Source organism: Notolepis coatsorum, assembly GCF_963971535.1.
Source record: "Notolepis coatsorum genome assembly, chromosome: 8".
NCBI lineage: Eukaryota > Metazoa > Chordata > Actinopteri > Aulopiformes > Paralepididae > Notolepis > Notolepis coatsorum.
In genome coordinates, this window is record NC_140172.1 from 93,233,106 (window position 1) to 93,254,368 (window position 21,263).

General features: G+C 42.9%; 1 protein-coding gene across 1 annotated transcript in view; it reads left to right on the top strand.

Moving 5' to 3' along the window:
- Positions 1 to 21,263, top strand: part of dscama (Down syndrome cell adhesion molecule a) — a gene marked incomplete at both ends in the record, with an annotated part of 242,599 nt that overhangs the window by 115,941 nt on the left and 105,395 nt on the right. Inside the window, 3 exons of the mRNA XM_084320475.1 lie at positions 9,523 to 9,669; positions 17,765 to 18,043; positions 18,511 to 18,786. Of these exons, the coding sequence (XP_084176601.1) occupies positions 9,523 to 9,669; positions 17,765 to 18,043; positions 18,511 to 18,786 (702 nt within the window). The remainder of the gene's footprint in view (positions 1 to 9,522; positions 9,670 to 17,764; positions 18,044 to 18,510; positions 18,787 to 21,263) is intronic.

A 21,263-nucleotide genomic window follows, 5' to 3' on the forward strand; every position in this document is an offset into this window, starting at 1 on the left:
CCACATTGCAGCCGGCTTGTGGGAGGCAAGAAACAGCGTTCGTGACAGGGGAGGGTTGAATTGGATGTTACGAAATTGGGATGGAGAAAATATAGAAAATGGGAGAAAAAGTGGATAAAAAAAAAAAAGTTATGACTCAGTTCTCAGAATTATAATCTCATAGATGAAACATGAAAGGCTTAACACCCAGGTTTGTGCTACAATGACCCATGGCTCTCCAGTCAGTGGCGGCCGGTGGGTACTTCGCCACTAGGGGCGCTATACCAAATATTTTGTACAGTACAGTACTGTACCACGCAAGACTCATGGCAAGACGTGAGCGATTCGACTCACGCTCACGGCAATGAATCGGCTCTTATGAACGAGTCGCTCAGCTGTTAACTTCAGTATGAGTACAGGGCTGTACACATATTTTGCATATTGTTAAACGAGCCAAGGCTAGCTATTAAACTATCGATATGAATCGAAAATCTGGGACCCTGATGTAAACAAGACAAACGTCTTTCTCTGGTCTGCATCCCCTTAACAATTGTGTGTATTGAGCCGTACTGTATTGTACCCATTCTGCAATCTGTTAATAAAGTTCTCATTCATTCATTCATTCAAACATAGACGATATTGAACAAGCCATAATCCACGTATTTTCAATCCGAGAGAGCTGCAGTAGTTAAATCAATGAGCCATCGACATAGTCAGTGTGGTAAGTAACGTTATTATTGCATCCAAGATTGATACACGGCTGGCTAGGCAGTTGGTAGTCATAGTCTTGTGTTATAAAATAAATAAACAATCAGCAATGTCTCGCTTCATGAATGGCCAGCACAGCAGTAGCCTAACAGTACTGCTCCTAAAAAAAACTATTTACAAACGTTAACGTTAAGCAGAGAGAGAGAGAGAGAGAGAGAGAGAGAGAGAGAGAGAGAGAGAGAGAGAGAGAGAGAGAGAGAGAGAGAGACTCACTGTTTAGTTGAAACGTCCAGGGCAGGAGAGCTTGATAAACGTGTATAATCCGCCATATAGCTTGTTAGCCAAGTGTTAGCTCAGCTGAGCTCGTTAGCACAACACTCAACAATTACATTCCTTTGTCCATTTCCGCTCGAACAGACTGCAAACTACCTGGCGTTCTATCGCCATGCTCTAAGACAAACTCTAACCTTAACCAACTTTGAAAGAGTGCCTAAGCTTAACAGTCTAAAGAACTTGCAGTCACGGCACGGCACGCTCTAAGACAAACAGCTGCATGCATCTCACAACAACACAACTATCTCCACCGACCAACCTAGGCACGGCACGCTCTAAGACAAACAGCTGCATGCATCTCACAACAACACAACTATCTCCACCGACCAACCTAGGACCAACCTAGGAACCAAGCTAGAAGCTAGAATTGGAACATTAGAAATTGGATTCGGCCAATCAGAGATCGTCTCTGTGAAATTCTGCCATGGAAAAAAATACTGGCGTCGGCCAATCAGAGAGCGTCTCCGCGAAATGCGGCTATGGAAATTCTCACGGAAGTTCACGCTGCTTTCTAGACCGCTTCAAATCGCGCTCGGATTCCAACATAATAGTCATATTTCAACGCACAACACCGTATGCACTGATTGGCTGTGACGGAGACAGCGATCAAACTGTGACGCGCACTCAGAGCGCTATCGCGTATAGCCCGGGCCGAGAAATACGAGAAAAAAAAAAAAAACGTGATGTCACTTCCTGCTCTGGAAAACGATGTTTTTTTAATTTAGATAATAACGTTATATTGTGCATTGGAAATACAAACATACTTAAAATGAGTAAATATTATTAATTTTAAACATGTTTATATTATTTATAGGGCTATAAAACACAAAAACGAAAAAGTTTTATTGTCTTCTTCTCTGATTTAACAGCAGCTGGCCAGCAGGTGGGTCGGCGCCCTAGCGCCCCTAGTGGTAGAGCCGCCACTGTCTCCAGTACTCCTCTGCCAAGCTCATTCCTCGAGCCTGGATACGTACCAGTGAATCGATACTTCTGTCTTCAAAAAGAAAATCTGTATTAATAATGAAATCACAATTGCCAGAATTGAGTTTGAGAGAAAAACATGTGTGGAAGTAGCAAAGGATAGAAGCGGCGAGAAGACGGAAGTAGCGAAAGACTGAAATAGCGAAAGAAGGAAATAGCGATAGACGGAAGTAGCGCAAGACGGAAGTAGCAAAAGAAGGAAGTAGTGAAAGATGGAAGTAGCAAAAGAAGGAAGTAGTGAAAGATGGAAGTAGCGCAAGACGGAAGTAGCAAAAGAAGGAAGGAGTGAAAGAAGGAAGTAGCAAAAGAAGGAAGTAGCAAAAGAAGGAAGTAGTGAAAGATGGAAGTAGCAAAAGAAGGAAGTAGTGAAAGATGGAAGTAGCAAAAGAAGGAAGTAGTGAAAGATGGAAGTAGCGCAAGACGGAAGTAGCAAAAGAAGGAAGTAGTGAAAGATGGAAGTAGCGGAAGATGGAAGTAGTGAAAGACGGAAGTAGCAAAAGAAAGAAGTAGTGAAAGAAGGAAGTAGTGAAAGATGGAAGTATAGCGAAAGATGGAAGTAGCGAAAGATGGAAATAGTGAAAGATTAATTTGAAACAGAAAAAAAGCTTCACTTCAATTCAAGTAAATAAAGCGTCTAATTGAGAGCTCAGTGCAGCTTGTATAAGGATTAATTGAATCTATTTAGTAGTTTAAGCGGAGACAGAGGGACTTGTGTGTCCCTGGCTGCCGCTGGTGCCAAGCACCTGGGTGGGTGGAGGAGTACATGCCGGGGGCCTGGCAAGCCGGGAGGCCACCTGTGGGGAAGAGATGCTATAGCTGCAGAATATAGCACTGAATGTAGCACTTAACGGCACAGGAAGTCCTTCATTCCAACATCCATCAGACTTTATAATGCATCACTGTGCCTCACTGCATCACTGAGCACAGGGTGACAGTACTATCTTCCTGGACTTTTACTTTTACTTTTACTTTTTAGACCGACATATAGTCCAATTTTACACTTACTGTATATTCTGGATATATTTACTGTATATTTTATATTAGATTGTAACATAGGACATTTTATAGTAGTATATGTATATATTAGAATGTAACATAGGAAGTTTACTGTGAGTGATGTGTAGTGCCAAAGGTCCCTCGGGATGAATAAAGTACTTCTATTCTATTCTATACATATAGTACACTTACATACACACACACACACACACACACACCCACACACACACACACACACACACCCACACACACACACACATGCACACGCACGCACACACGCACGCACACACACACACGCGCGTGCGCACACACACACACGCACGCACACACGCACGCACACACGTGCGCACACACACACACACACACACACACACGCACGCACGCACGCACGCACGCACACACGCGCGCACACACACACACACACACACACACACACACACACACACACACACACACACACACACACACACACACACACACACACACACACACACACACACACACACACACACACACTGAGCTGAGCTGAGCATTAAGACAGTGGAGCCTCTCTCCCTGGCCATGTTAGTATGCAGTAGGTGGAGTGGCGAAGAGGAAAGCCTGCTGGATCCTTTCCATCGTTATTATTGACCCTCTGCGCATCTGTGTGCTGCATAAACACATTCACACTCACACGCAAGTGCACACACGTACACGCACACGTACACGCACACACACGCACACACATATGAGGGGCCATTTAAGTCGTATACTGTCACTGTGACATATACATATAGAAATCTGTTGTGTATTATACGCCCTAAACGGCCCCACACACACGCACACACACCAATGTGATTTCAGATATCTGCAGTGAGACAAACATACACAGAAATGCCCTTACAGCTTAAACAAGGGCATCCACACTCGGCTCTCTGACAATAATATTATGTTGATGAGAGAGCAATGATTGGAAACGGTTAGAGGAACAAACCCAAAAACAATGCAATTATTACATTGGGGGGGGGGGGGAGCAAAAACTCCAATACAATGATGTCATTCTCATTCACTGGAGATGTCTAAACTAGTGCTGTCAGGCGATTAAAAAATGTTATCTAATTAATTACAGGATTTGTAATTAATTAATCTAATTTTAATCGCATTTTAATCGCATAACCATTTTATGCCTGATATTCTATATTCTATAATCATATTTCAAATTGCATGTGTCCGGATGGCGGAATTCAGTACTGTATCTACAAAACCTTCTGTTTAATCATCTTCCATCTATTAATTTGCTTAGATTTTTCAGGTCTGGTCAATTTGAGCATGGTGTTATTCACAGTCAAAGATAAAAAAAATATTAATTGATATTCTCATTTGGTTCATTACAATTTACTCAAGCCTAGTAACAGACACAGTATTTCTGACACTGGGAATACATTCCCTCAGATCCATAGATGTCCCTAGAATCAGATACCAAGAACATGCAGATGGACCATATAAAAAAAAAGTCTGTAAATGTGTATTCTGCGTTCTTGAGATAAATGAGATAATGAGATAAAAAAAAAAAAATTATTATTATAATTTTTTTGTAATACATTTTGAGTTAATTTTCATAACGCAATAATTTGCTGTGTAATTAATTAATCTAATTAACGCGATAAACCAAACATCTACAGGGTCGGCCAAAGGGGAAACCCCCCACTGGCCAAGGGAGATATTAGACTTATAGGCTTCAGGCAGGGCTGCTCTGCTGCTACACCTGCTAACAGGAACAAGAAACACAGACGGTTTCAGTTAGCCATAGAACCTCCCCCGGGGGAACTTTGCCAAGGAAAGATTCTAAACGTATTCTCAATTCGGTTGCCTTTTTGTCTTCCATAATGACGGGATGTACAGTACCTTGAAAACTCAAGTAAAATCAAGTGTTAAATCCACGTGAGAACATCACTACCGCACTACAGGAGGTTAACCTTTCACTACCACACCGGTTAACCGTCTGTAGTGTGGTAGTGAAAGGGTTAACCTTCTGTAGTGTGGTAGTGAAAGGGTTAACCTTCTGTAGTGTGGTAGTGAAAGGGTTAACCTTCTGTAGTGTGGTAGAAGGGTTAAAGACATGGCCAACACTGCTGCATTTGTGACACACATATGTCATTTTGAGATCTTTAATAACAGCGACTCATCTTAGGTACCTCACAAAACCCTGTCAAGTACCTCTGTGCACAATTCTCCAACATGAACCATTTCACAGGAAGAAATATATCAAACCCAGCCAGGGCAAAGCTTGTTTGTGTGATGGTCCAAGTGAGTGAGTGAGTGAGTGAGTGTACATGCATGCATGTCTGTGTGTGTGTGTGTGTGTGTGTGTGTGTGTGTGTGTGTGTGTGTGTGTGTGTGTGTGTGTGTGTGTGTGTGTGTGTGTGTGTGTGTGTGTGTGTGTGTGTGTGTGTGTGTGTGTGTGTGTGTGTGTGTGTGTGTGTGTGTGTGCGTGCGTGTGTGCGTGTGCATGTGTGTGTGTGTGTGTTTGTGTCTACGCACGCACCACTGTTCTGATTGTGTTCACGCTCCCTACTCTCCTTTTGTCACGGGTGACAAGCAGTCTGTTCTAATGAAAGCGCCTCTCGTTCATAAAGCCTGCGCCCGTCAACGTGCGATGCCTCGCCTTCTTCTTTGATTATCTGCTTCACGTGAAAAGAAATTTCATTTGCAACAACCTGTACAATTCAGGTGTGATGTGAAGGTTACATGATACAGGCACACACACAGGCACACATACATACACATGGGCATGCACACACATGCATACACACACACACACACACACACACACACACACACACACATACACACACACACACACACACCACACACACACACACACACACACACACACACACATACATACATACATACATACATACATACATACATACATACATACATACATACATACATACATACATACATACATACATATACATACATACATACATACATACATACATACATACATACATACATACATACATACATACATACATACATACATACATACATACATACATACATACACACACACACACACACACACACACACACACACACAACCATGCATGCACACACACACACACCCTTTCCTTCCCCCTCATTTAGACCACAAGCTGAAAACCCCTTCAGGATATCAAATCCATGGTCTCTCATTTCTAACTAGGTCAACGCTTGCTTACAATAGCTGCATCCTCGCTCCCCTCCTCTCTCTCTCTGTTTCTCTCTCACACACTCTTCCTTTTCTCTCTCTTTCCGATGTTCCTCTCTCTTTTAGATTTTTTTTATTCCAACAACCAATGAGAAAATACCACAATCAATATTCTGTATAGGCTACTTAAGGCCATGAGGTCCAGGTACTACAACCCATCTGGCCTTCTGTGCTTTAGCTGCACTGTACAAGGGCCACTACAGTAGGCATAAAGGTGTGTCTCGTCCTGCATGAAGCTGTCATAATAGGAAGGAATTGTTCGAATTTTACCATGTAGTCATAGTAGGGCTGACCTCGACTAGTGGAATTGTCGACTAATCGATTGAAAGGAGCCGTAGTCGACTGCCAACCTCTTAGTCAAATGCAATTTTTTATTTTTTTTATATTATTCTTTTTTTTATATCATTCTTTCCAAAAGCAAAGAGGCCTAGAAACGTGGCTAACGCTAATGGCGCACATACCAGAGAGGCTAACTGCCTAAGAAAACGGGCACAGAGGCACTGAAAGAGGATTTCACCCATCTAATGAACACACTAGACAAATATCAAGATGTATCCATCAGAGGACCAATTGCATGCTTTCGCAGAGGACAAGAAGCCTTCAGTCAACTCCTTCAAACATTAAGAACTCCCATTAGCCCAAATAGAATGATACTTTTTTTTATATATATATATATTAGGGATGTTTGATATTGGCTTTTTTTTTACCGATATCCGATATACCGATATTGTCCAACTCTTAATTTCCGATACCGATATCAACCGATACCGATATATGCAGGGTTTCCCCCCCAAAAAAACTGAATCATTTCAGCTAATTAACATTACATAATCCATATCTCTTGTTGTGGAATTAACACAACATTATGCATACTTTTGACAATAAATAAAATAAGAATTTGTTCTTACTTACTTGCCTGGGTAAATAAAGGTTAAATAAATGTAAAAAAATAAATACAATTATTATTATTATATATATTTTTTAAACTGATACCGATAATTTCCGATATTACATTTTAATGCAAATATCGGCCGATAATATCGGTAGGCCGATAATATCGGACATCCCTAATATATCCCTAATATATATATAGGTAGGTAGTCGACTATCTGCACATTTTGGCCAATCAAAGTCGACTATACAAATCCTTTGTTGGGGACAGGCATAAGTCATAGTGACATTGTCATTAGAATGTTCAGTTCTCAGAATTATAATCTCATAGATTATACACATGAAAGGCTTTAACACCCAGGTTTGTGCTATGATTTGTATTTGTATTCATTGGTTTAAAATACAGAGACAGTGCATATTAAGGAACATTTGACTGTAAATATGCCAGTTTAGTTGGCAAATTTTCAACTGTAGTCTCTGGTGGCAGGTGACATGAGCACTACAATAATTAAAACATAGTACAATAATTAAAACACAGTAGGAATCAGTATAGGTTACAATACACTAAAATACATACAAATAAATACATACATTAAAATACATTACAATACATCACAACCCCTCAGTTAAAATGGTTGCACACTTGACCATCTCTCAACCATGATTTTAAGTTAGTTTTAAATTAAATGTAACTTTGATACTCCCTGAGCCGTGTTGGCAGACCCCATGTCTCTCCAGTACTCCTCTGCCAAGCTCATTCCTCGAGCCTGGATACGTCCCAGTGAATCGATACTTCTGTCTTAAAAAATCTGTATTAATGAAATCACAATTGCCAGAATTGAGTTTGAGAGGGAAATTTTTTTTGGAAGTAGCAAAGGATAGAAGCGGCGAGAAGAAGGAAGTAGCGAAAGACTTAAATAGCGAAATACGGAAATAGCGAGCGATAGATGGATGTAGCACAAGACGGAAGTAGGGGAAGACGGAAATAGCGATAGACGGAAATAGCGATAGACGGAAGTAGCGCAAGACGGAAGTAGCGCAAGACAGAATTCAGTGCAATACGGAAGTAGCGATAGGCGGAAGTAGCGCAAGACGGAAGTAGCGCAAGACGGAAGTAGGGGAAGATGGAAATAGCGATAGATGGAAGTAGCGCAAGACGGAAGTAGCGCAAGACAGAATTCAGTGCAATACGGAAGTAGCGATAGGCGGAAGTAGCGCAAGAAGGAAGTAGCGGAAGATGGAAGTAGCAAAAGACAGAAGTAGTGAAAGATGGAAGTAGCGAAACATAGAAGTAGCGAAAGAAAGAAGTAGCGAAACATGGAAGTAGTGAAAGATGGAAGTAGAGAAATAAGGAAGTAGTGAAAGAAGGAAGTAGCGAAAGAAGGAAGTAGTGAAAGAAGGAAGTAGCGAAAGATGGAAGTAGTGAACGACGGAAGTAGTGGAACACGGAAGTAGAAAAAGAAAGAAGTAGTGAAAGATGGAAGTAGTGAAAGACGGAAGTAGAGAAAGATGGAAGTAGGATTTCAGGAGGGCTGGGATCCAGGTCGTTCCACCATGCTGCAGCACACATTTTTGCTCCCCGTCCCAAATTGGCTTCTCCATCATCTGCCTGCCACCACAGGAAACAACCCGGCAGCCACCAGCAGCCAAGGCGGCACATCACTCCTCATAAACGCCAACCACCTCTCGCTACTCCATGTGTTCCCCGCAAATTAGCATGACATTAGCATGATATTAGCACATCCGACCTGCGCAGCCATGCCTTATCAAAGCACTCTGTGATCTCCGGCTCCCTGCGCTTTAGTCTGGAGGAGAGAGAGAGAGAGGGAGAGAGTTCTCCCCAGAGAGAGAGAGAGAGAGAGAAGAGAGTGATGAACTACATGATAACGAGTTGTGTTACACAGCCCCACGACGCACACAGGCTTGTCACCGAGCCTCAGAGCTACGCTGAGCTAAATGGGCTGCAGCAGATGTTTGGTGACTACAAAGCGTGTGTGGGGGCTTCATACCTCACTTGACTTGCAAATATTTGCTAAGTGACTCCGATATTGGATTTTCTTTTTTTCTTTCTTATATCCTTGTAAAGTGTAATGTACCCACCATAGCGTATAGAAATTAATACACACACAAAACACTGTTGCAATGTCAATGCAAAATAAAACTGAGAATTAACTTTTTCCTCTTCTCCTTCTCCTCCTTCTTTTCCTCCTCCTTCTTCTTCTTCTTCTTCTTCTTCTCCTCCTCCTTCTCCTTCTTCTCCTCCTTCTCCTCCTCCTCCTTCTCCTCCTTCTCCTCCTCGTTTTTTTTCTCCTCCTTCTTCTTCTCCTCCTTCTTCTCCTCCTCCTTCTTCTTCTTCTCCTCCTCCTCCTTCTTCTTCTCCTTCTTCTTCTCACCAGTGTCCCGGTTTCTCATCACATCTAAGGGAGCCCTATACATCCTGGACGTCCAGATGGAAGACGGCCTCTACAACTACAGGTGTATGACGCGTCACCGTTACACCGGGGAGACTCGACAGAGCAACAGCGCCCGCCTCATCGTCTCAGGTGAGAGGGGAGCTCCTCCTGCTACCCTGGTTGTTGTTGTTGAGCTGGGTATCCAGAGTGTCAATGTGCAAAGTAAACACTGCCCATTGTTGGGAAACTGTATCGGTAAGACACAGGAGGTGTAGGCATTCTCCAGACATTCTCCAGACATTCTCCAGACATTCTCCAGACATTCTCCAGACATTCTCCAGACATTCTCCAGACATTCTCCAGGCATTCTCCAGACATTCTCCAGACATTCTACAGACATTCTCCAGGCATTCTCCAGGAATTATCCAGGCATTATCCAGGCATTTATCCAGGCATTCTCCAGACATTATCCAGACATTCTCCAGGCATTTTATAGGCATTATCCAGACATTCTCCAGGCATTATCCAGGCATTATCCAGACATTATCCAGGCATTATCCAGGCATTCTCCAGACATTCTCCAGACATTATCCAGGCATTTTATAGGCATTCTCCAGACATTCTCCAGACATTCTCCAGGCATTCTCCAGGAATTATCCGGGCATTATCCAGGCATTTATCCAGGCATTCTCCAGACATTCTCCAGACATTCTCCAGACATTCTCCAGACATTCTCCAGGCATTCTCCAGACATTCTCCAGACATTCTCCAGACATTCTCCAGACATTCTCCAGGCATTCTCCAGACATTCTCCAGACATTCTACAGACATTCTCCAGGCATTCTCCAGGAATTATCCAGGCATTATCCAGGCATTTATCCAGGCATTCTCCAGACATTATCCAGACATTCTCCAGGCATTTTATAGGCATTATCCAGACATTCTCCAGGCATTATCCAGGCATTATCCAGACATTATCCAGGCATTATCCAGGCATTCTCCAGACATTCTCCAGACATTATCCAGGCATTTTATAGGCATTCTCCAGACATTCTCCAGACATTCTCCAGGCATTCTCCAGGAATTATCCGGGCATTATCCAGGCATTTATCCAGGCATTCTCCAGACATTCTCCAGGCATTATCCAGACATTCTCCAGACATTCTCCAGGCATTCTCCAGACATTATCCAGGCATTATCCAGATATTCTCCAGGCATTATCCAGGCATTATCCAGGCATTCTCCAGACATTCTCCAGGCATTCTCTATGAATTATCCAGGCATTTTATAGGCATTCTCCAGACATTCTCCAGACATTCTCCAGGCATTCTCCAGGAATTCTCCTGGGCCCTCATGCATCAACGTGTTCTACGCACAGATCTGTGCTTACCCTGTGCGTACGATCATTTCTAAGCAAAGAGTGGGATTCATCCATTTGAACTTGAACTTGACTTCGTGCTTACATCTACGCACAGTTCAGACCTGGCGTACCTAGCGCCCAGTGGTAGAATATATTATTACAACAAGGAAATGAGCTTCTGTGCATAATAACACTGGCAAGTTCTGTACGAACCGTAGTTCATTAGTTCATTGTAAAATAGCAACAGTAGTGTAATTATGGTCAAAACCCTATAAATAGCATTTGGAATAATAGGTCTTTCTCTCAGAATGAATGCAGCATGGTTTATATAGCGTTATCGGAATATACGGGGTGTAGGCTACTGACTGACTGCGCTCCGCGTAGCTTGATTGATTGATTGATTGAAAAGTTTATTAACAGATTGCAGAATGGGTACAGTACAGCTCAGTACATACAATTGTTGATTGGGGATGCAGACCAACTTTCGTCTTGTTTACATCAGGGTCCCCCATTTTCAATTCATCATAAATCATAAAGCTCAACTCGTTATTATTCTGCGCAGACCGCAGAAACACGGGAACGTTTTGATTATATTTAAAAGGCTTTACGTTAAACGAAACAAGTGGAACTTCGAAGCTGTAAGCAGAATACAAGTCATATGAATATAGTGTTCTTCCCCCTTTTTACTGTATAAGAAAGAATAGAAAACGCATTGCAATGACACTATAGTGGACAGACTATGTATATGATGGGATTCAAGTTCGCGTTTTTGTTGCTCATAGGCATGCTGTCAGAGTATGATATCTTAATCAAACATTCTAGAACATTTGTCGTCACAGATCATGTCCTAATAGAACATAGGCTATGGCATGGATCGTGATATTGTGTGGACTGTTATTATTACTGTACACCGGTACCACCCATTGTGACTACAGCCTTGTGAGTCCCGCACACAAACATGATGGAATTCAAGTTCATGTATTGAAAGGCAGGCTATCATACATGCAGTGAGATTCATTGTTCTTGTATATGCTCTCGTATTATATTGTTTATATAGGCTACCCAATACTGACATCAAAATAGATTGTAGTATGCCTCTAGAAATCATATGCAGCAGGTAGAAAATTGACGGGAGATCCATCGCGATTTGGAATAAAATTGAGGAGAACTTTAATCCCTGGGGTATTAATCAAACAACACGGGAAAAGGCAGTCATATTCCAGCGCGGTCTTTATTAGCCGACAACAAAATAGATGCATCTAAAAATCATATAGCCAATCGAACACAACTAATAAAGGCATTCATATTACAGCACGGTTATAATGACACACAACCAACGCCAAACAGTGGTCAACGAACGGTCTTTATTAGTATTTTGAGCTGTCCAGGCAGAATTGCAGCAATGGTCTTAGGGAGCCGTTGATATCTGACATCACCGTTTACGAGTCCGCCTTTTATTAATCCCACAATACGCGATAGTGTCTTCTTGGTTCGACAGCAGTGAACAATCTTCGTGGAGTTTCTCAGGGTTCCGCTCGGGTCCGTCCATTATTTCACATCCCATGGGGGGTGTTTCCTCATTTTCATGACCATATATGGATAATCATGCACGAGCATTGACGGTAGAACAAAGTGGTATTCATCAACACGGAGGACCATAGAGCCTGCGTACGCACGTGTGATGAATGCCGACTTCCCTGTGCGTACGCTAGTTCTACATTCCGTGCTTACGTGTGGAAGTAGGTCAAGTTCTACGTCCACGTTGATGCATGAGGGCCCAGGCATTCTCCAGACATTCTCCAGGCATTATCCAGACATTTATAGGCATTCTCCAGGCATTCTCCAGACATTCTCCAGACATTCTCCAGACATTCTCCAGGCATTATCCAGACATTTTATAGGCATTTTCCAGGCATTCTCCAGACATTCTCCAGGCATTCTCCGGGAATTATCCAGACATGTTATAGGCATTCTCCAGGCATTCTCCAGGCATTCTCCAGACATTATTCTCCCCCAAGGCTCAGTACTTGGTCCCCTGCTCTTCATCCTCTACATCCTTCCACTTGGTCTGATTCTCCGCCAACATGGCCTGCGTTTTCACTGTTATGCAGACGAAACTCAGCTCTACCTCTCCACCAAGACTATCACTCCAGCCACTCTCTCCACCCTCAGCACCTGCCTCACAGACATCAAAACATGGATGCAAAATTACTTTCTCAAATTAAACTGCAATAAATCAGAAATCATCATTATCGGTCCAAAATCCCTCACCAGCCACACCCAGGATTTCACCCTAAATATTGATGGTACCATTGTCACCCCCTCCACTCACGTCCGTAACCTTGGCATCATCCTGGACTCCACCCTTTCTTTCCTCCCCCATGTGAACCACATAAACAAATCGGCCTTCTATCACCTCCGGAACATTGCTCGTCTTCGCCCCTCCCTATCACTCTCCGCTGCTGAAACACTGGTTCATGCATTCATATCATCAAGACTAGATTACTGCAACAGCATCCTCTACGGCTCACCAAACACTATTCTCAATAAACTCCAATATGTCCAAAACTCTGCTGCCCGCATGCTCACCTCCACCCGTCGCTCTGATCACATCACCCCTGTCCTCCACGACCTCCACTGGCTTCCAATCAAATACAGGATACATTTTAAAATACTACTCATCACATTTAAAGCCCTCAACAACCTTGCCCCTCCCTACCTGTCCGACCTCCTCCACCGTCACACACCCACCCGTCGCCTTAGGTCTGCAGATGCCAACCTCCTAACACCTCCCACGACCAAGCTCCGGACCTGGGGCGACAGGGCCTTTGCTGCTGCTGCCCCCTCCCTCTGGAATGCCCTCCCCAGCCATATCCGTGATGCAAACACCCTGACATCTTTTAAATCAGCCCTCAAAACCCACCTTTTCAATCTTGCTTTTGACCTCTAATTCTGTCGGTTTTATTTTATTTTGCCATGTATTATTTTTGTTCTGTTTTGTTCTGTTTTTTGTTTTGCCATAGTTTGTCTCTCCTGCCCATGTAAAGCATCTTTGAGCACCTGGAAAAGCGCTATATAAAATAGATGTATTATTATTATTATTATTATTATTATCCAGGCATTATCCAGGCATTATCCAGGCATTATCCAGGCATTATCCAGACATTTTATAGGCATTATCCAGGCATTCTCCAGGCATTCTCTGTCACGACTCGACGTATTGAACCCAATATGCAGATAATGAGAAATGGTAGACAGGTCTTGTTAAAACCCAGGACAGGTATATTTAATTAGAAAAGGAGTAGTCAGGTATCCAGGCAGAGGTCGATACACAGGGGGATTCTCATACAGTCCAGGGGCGTGCGTGGGACAGGAGAGTCAGACAGGCAGGGGTCGAGACACGGGTACAGGGTAGTCAGCCAGGCAGGGGTCAAAACGGGTGCAGGTACTCATACGTTCCGGGAAAAGACAAGGAGAGTTGTCAGGCAGGCGGAGGTCAGAACACGTTTATCGGGAGCCAGAGATCAGGGTGAAGAGCCAGGTAGGACTGCGGGGAAAGGAGGACAACAAAGGTTCAGCTGCTCCGCTGACAGCAGCACACCTGCATTCCATACCTGACTAACAAGAGAGAGAGAGAGAGAGAGAGAGAGAGAGAGAGAGAGAGAGAGAGAGAGAGAGAGAGAGAGAGAGAGAGAGAGAGAGAGAGAGAGAGAGAGAGAGAGAGAGAGAGAGAGAGAGAGAGAGAGAGAGAGAGAGAGAGAGAGAGAGAGAGAGAGAGAGAGAGAGAGAGAGAGAGAGGGGAAGGGAGTAGCCAGGCAGAGACTGTGACAATCTCCAGGCATTCTCAAGGCATTCTCGAGCCTCCCCCTTTAGACATGAAGCATTCATTACACCATTCACCCTATTCACACCATATTCATAATTTGCTCTTATGTCATGCTCATGTTGGGCCTTTCCACCCTGGTCCCACCCCCTTGAATATGGTTGAAAGAGGTGTACTTTAACATCTTCATACGACCCCAAGCCTGTAGCGGCAGTGGTTCTACATGACGTCAGCACTGAGAGGAGTTCAACAACAAGGAGACAACTGAATTGTTCTAGAAATTAATTCATGGTCAATATAAAGGAGTTTAATAAAAGTTCTAGCACACCCTGTCCTTAACATCAGCTAAATTAAATAATAAAGTAGAAGAATGAAGGACACTCTCTACCAAGGCCAAACAACCACTTTGCTGTCACTGTTGCATGCAACAGGTAGATAACAGACACAAGAGTTGCAAGAGAGACCCAAGGTGGGAACAGGGAGGAGGAGGGCTGTCAATGGGCTCTGGTGATGAGTCTGATGGCTTGGGGGGAAAACTGTTCTTTAGCTGGTTGGTTCTTGCTGTGTGACTGCGGTAGCGCTTTCCAGACCGCATCAGCCGGATCAGTCCATGGTTGGCGTGATTAAGGTCCTTGATGATTTTCCGGGCTTTTTTGATGCACCGGCTCCTATAGATATCCTGGATGGAGGGAAGCTCACATCCACAGATATTTTGTGCTGTCCTCACGACTCTGCTCAGCGCTCTGAGGTTGATGTCGGTGCAGTTCCCCCTCCAGGCGGTGATGCACCCCGTCAGGACGCTCTCTGTTGTTCCTCTGTAGAACGTCTTCAGGATCTTGGGTGTCATGCCGAACTTCTTCAGCCTCATAAGGTGGTAGAGGAGTTGTTGGGCCTTCTTTACCACATGATTAGTGTGAACGTCCCAGGTGAGTTTGTCGGTGATGTGAACACTGAGGAACTTAAAACTGCTGACTCGCTCCACTGCAGCCCCGTCGATGGTGATGGGGTCCAGCTTCTCTCCCCCTCTCCTGTAGTCTATGACCAGCTCTTTGGTCTTGTCCACATTGAGAGAGAGGTTGTTCTCCTGGCACCACTTTGCCAGGTTGTCAACCTCTCTCCTGTAGGCCGTTTCGTCGTTCTTGGTGATTCGGCCTATCACTGTGGTGTCATCAGCGAATGTAATAATCGTGTTGGAGCTGTGCGTGGCTACGCAGTCATAGGTGTACAGAGAGTAGAGGAGAGGGCTCAGGACGCAGCCCTGGGGGGCTCCAGTGTTGAGAGTCGGACGGGTGGTGGAGGCCCATCTTCACCACCTGGCGTCGATCCGACAGGAAGTCCAGGATCCAGTCATACAGACTGGGGTTGACTCCTAGTTCCCTAAGCTTGGTGTCGAGCGCTGAGCTGTAGTCCATAAACAGCATCCTCACATAGTTCCCATGACATAGCATCCTCCTATCCTCCTATCCTATCCTCACATAGCATGACATAAGAGGAAAATGGCAGCCGTGTGAATATGATACATTTTCATTCTTTCTGCATCCTTGGAGCATTTATCTTCGCTGTTCCAAGACATCTTGGTTTGGAGCGTGGCATGGTTATGGTGCATAGGCCTACATTTTATCTGTCCGTTATTGTTAAAGTGTGGTTTCTGGCTTGTAATCTTGGCACTATGAGAAACAATGGATAGAAGAAAGGGTTGTTACTTTGCATCAGGTCAGAATGAATGGCTTGCATGTTTAGATAGTTAGCTTTATACCATGAACTACCATTAAAACTACCATTGTCAACATTACTTGCTAATGTTAAACAACAATGCTAATAAACAATAAGCCGCTTTATGCTTCATTTAAGGAATCCCGGGCATTGACGTACAGTCCGAGAGGAGTTTGCATTCGATTATTCTAGAGGAAAGGCCTTCGGATTACCAAAATCAATGAAGGTTCTTCTTGAGGTCTTGAGTGTGTAGAGCAAATGTCATGGCAATTCATTCATCCACCCATTACTATTCATGGTGGACGTCCCGTGATGATGGCCGGGAGGATGCGATCCTCTCTACACCGCCCCCATACCTCAAATGTATCCGTCATCAGCTCTATTTTCAATCTTTCAAAGTGTTCTTATGTACCCCATGCAGTTGCTATTGTATGTACTTATTTGTGTTTCATTACACGTAAATGTACATGCTTACATATATATATATATATATATATATATATATATATTAGGGATGCTCGATATTGGCTTTTTTACCTATACCGATATTGTCCAACTCTTAATTTCCGATACCGATATCAACCGATATCAACCGATACCGATATATGCAGGGTTTCCCCCCCCAAAAAACTGAATAAGTTCAGGTAATTAACATTACATATCTCTTGTTGTGTAATTAACACAACATTATGCATACTTTTGACAATAAATAAAATCAGAATTTGTTCTTACTTGCTTGCCTGGGTAAATAAAGGTTATAGAAATGTAAAAAAAAGAAAAAGAAAAAAGAAAGAAAAATTGAAAACCGATACCGATATTTTCCGATATCACATTTTAATGCCGATATCGGCCGATAATATCGGTAGGCCGATAATATCGGACATCCCTAATATATATATATATATTTATTTATATATTTATAGCAACACTACTATCACCGACATCCCCCCTTGAATGGCCCTTCTAAGGTTTCTCTCTTCCACATTGCTTGCGGTGTTTTTTTCCTATTGCTAGGTTTTTAGTGAGTTTTTCGTTACCTTCGCGTGGGGTATGTCTGGGAGTGTTGCATTCATTTATTTATTTTACATTTTATTTAGGAGTTTATGGTGTTTTTGTTTTGTTCTTGATTTATTGTGATGTTTCTTCTTGACTTATTTAAAGAAGACGTGTGCAGCCCAGGGGGACATTAGCGTGTGTTGTCGGGCCTTACAAATACATTTTATTTAGATTGTTTGTTTCTTTATTCACAGTACTTGTATGCAAACCAAATAAATACATAGTAAAATAACCTGTAAAATAAAATCCGGTATTCCTCTCACCACCACCACCACATTATTTATTCCCTTCAGACCCCACCAACTCAGCGCCTCACATCCTGGACACCTTCGAGCGCCGTGAGGTGATGGCCTCCCACCGAGTGGAACTGCCCTGCAAGGCCAGCGGTCACCCGGCGCCCAAGTACCGCTGGCTGAAGGACAACAGGCCGCTGGAGCCCGACACCCGCTTCAGACAGAGTGTGAGCGGCCTGCTGATCGAGAGGTCTCAGCCCGGCGACACCGGGTCCTACGCGTGTGAGGTGTGGAACGCCTATGGCAACACCGAGCGCGTCGGCCTGCTACAAGTCAAAGGTCAGTGGTCACGGTGGTGGAGGTGGTAACCCGGCGGTAACTGTCGATTGTATTAGTGCCATTTGAATGGATCGGCCAGGGAGAGATGGGTGTGTGTGTAACCCTTTCACTACCACACTACCAAAGGGTTAACCCTTTCACTGCGACAATACAGAAGGTTAACCCTCTCACTGCCACGCGACAAAGGGTTAACCATTTCACTACCACACTACATAAGGTTAACCCTTTCACTACCACACTACAGAAGGTTAACCCTTTCACTGCCACACTACAGACGGTGAAAGGGTTAAGATCTAATGTGACTGTGATGGAACTTTTCACAAAGAATGTCTGACGCATAAAGTGTTCATACATGGAATGTGCATATTTGTATTTGGTTACCTACAGTACAGTACTTACTGGGTCTAGTCCTGTAAAAACAGGAAAACAGGCAATTTTTTAAATCTACCCCTCCATCCCCGTCCTAGAACCCTTGAAGGTGGTGGTGAGCCCACGGAAGGTGAAAGGCAGCGTGGGGAGTCAGGTGTCCCTGTCCTGCACCGTGACGGGCTCCGAGGAGTACGAGCTGTCCTGGTACCGCAACGGGGAGCTCATCTACCCCGGGAACAGCGTCCGCATGACGGGCGAGCACCGCGAGAACCTCGTGATGGCCGGCATGGCCAAGAGCGACGGAGGCGCCTACCAGTGCTTCGCCAGGCACGGCAAGATGTCCGCTCAGGACTTCGTTCAGGTCATCTTGGAAGGTCAGCGGATACAGTGCTCTTGATGTGCGTGTGTGTGTGCATGTGTGCGTGTGTGTGTGTGTGTGTGTGTGTGTGTGTGTGTGTGTGTGTGTGTGTGTGTGTGTGTGTGTGTGTGTGTGTGTGTGTGTGTGTGTGTGTGTGTGTGTGTGTGTGTGTGTGTGTGTGTGTGTGTGTGTGTGTGTGTGTGTGTGTGTGTGTGTGTGTGTGTGTGTGTGTGTGTGTGTGTGTGTGTGTGTGTGTGTGTGTGTGTGTGAGAGAAAGAGAGAGAGAGAGATCAGGGAAACTACTTTTAACTACTTAATTTACAGTGCTTTTGTTGTGTATATGTGAGATCAGGGAACATACTTCATATAAATTAGTGAATGTCGATGCAGGTTATATTCCCGCTTAGTAAGGCCAAAATAAAATTGACATTATCAACTTCAGAGGCCAGAATGTGGGACCTATAAACACATTTTCTATCCAATAGCATTGTGAGGCTGAAAAACAGGACACATTGATGTAAATGTGCTCCAAAAAAAAAAAAAACATTTAGAGTAGCTAAAAGCTAAAAGTGATGTTGTAATTTTGCAACCGAGGGTCTTACTTGATTTGTTGTCCATCTGTGGACGCATGTTTGTATCTAAATATGTGCACACAGCGTGTGTATGTGTGTGTGTGTGTGTGTGTGTGTGTGTGTGTGTGTGTGTGTGTGTGTGTGTGTGTGTGTGTGTGTGTGTGTGTGTGTGTGTGTGTGTGTGTGTGTGTACTAATGAGTGCTGCAGTACAGTATAGTCAAGCCCCAGCCCTTTTGATTCGATTATCTGAAAGAGGCTCGCATAGCTGGCATATCTTGCGCTGGGTTGCTGCGGCATTTTGTCTCCAGTGGCCACACACCAATATAAAGGGGCTATTGATAATCTATAAGGTAGTCGAGGCAGAGGAGGGACTAGTTGTAAAGCCTCTCCACAATCTTTCGCTATTGGTTCATACTGGATATGAATGTACCGCAGTGGAAATGTAAATCAGTCTGGATGTACTGTGTACATCTCAAAGGCCCAGGATTTTGGTAGCCCCCAAAACTACCAAAAGAAAAAAAGGAAAAAACAGGAATGCTTTAATTTTCTAGTATAATTGAGCCCTTGAAACAAGGCCTAAAACTAGACAGCAGTTACATCTGAGTTTTTAATTGTATTTTTTGTATTTTGTGGAATGGAAATGTTTGTAAACATTATCAATTATTTAATTTTAATGTATGGTGCAGATTAAGATAGTTCCAAAAACCATGTTCATCAACAGATCAAACTCTCTTCAAGAACATATGATAATAATACTAATACTAATAATAATACTAATAATAATAATAATAATAATAATAATAATAATAATAATAATAATAATAATAATAATAATAATAATAATAATAATAATAATAATAATAATAATAATAATAATAATAATAATAATAATAATAATAATAATAATAATAATAATAATAATAATAATAATAATAATAATAATAATAATAATAGTTTTTGGTATGTTTGTGGCTTAGTCATTTGTCATATCACGAGGAGGTGTGGGATGGACATTTGTTTGTTTTGTATGTCTATAACGGGGGGTGGAGGGGGGAAACAAATCTGTAAATTGTCTGATGATGTATGCCATACAATAACTGAAATAAATAATGTAAGATTTGTACAAAAACATAAAAGAATATTAATAATGATAATAATACATTCAATTTATATAGCACTTTTCTGAGTTTTACACACACACACAATAAATAATTTTATACAGAATAGAGTCAAACATAACAAATAAATATCAACAATAATGGGGGAGGAGGTCGGCGAGGTTGTTTAGGGCTTTGTAGGTGGTGAGTAATATTTTTAAATCAATCCTGTATTTGACTGTGAAGGTTGTAAAGGACAGGGGTGACGGCTGGAGGGGAGCAGCTGGGCGGCAGATTTCTGAACATATTGGAGTTTATTGAGGCCAGTGTTAATTTTGTCAACTAAATTGATGACGAAAGATGTTCGTCAACGCAGGTTTTTTTCATGACGACAACGAGACGTGACGTCACGTTATTGAAGACCATGTCACGCTAACGAGACTAAATAGTTTATTAAATATTGTTGACCACAACTGAGGACACAAAAATGTAATTTACAAAAACCAGGACGAAATTGTATGTTGATATTGTTGACTAAAACAAGACGAGACAAAATAATTATAACTTTTCTTAATGCCATCGTCCCGACAGAGCAGTGTGACGGGGAGCTCTGTTATTAGCATTAGCTGAAGAGCTATTTGAAAAGCTAGTTTTAGCTTTAACGTTACCTTGGCTAAAGTTGGGACTATTCATAATCCAGCTGCAGACCTGCAAGCAAAGTACAGCAAGTTGGCAAAGGAGTATTCCAAGGTAAATCACTTTTTCACCAGTAACGTTACATTCTTTCCATCTAGCTCACGCTAACTGGCTAACCTAGCTCACG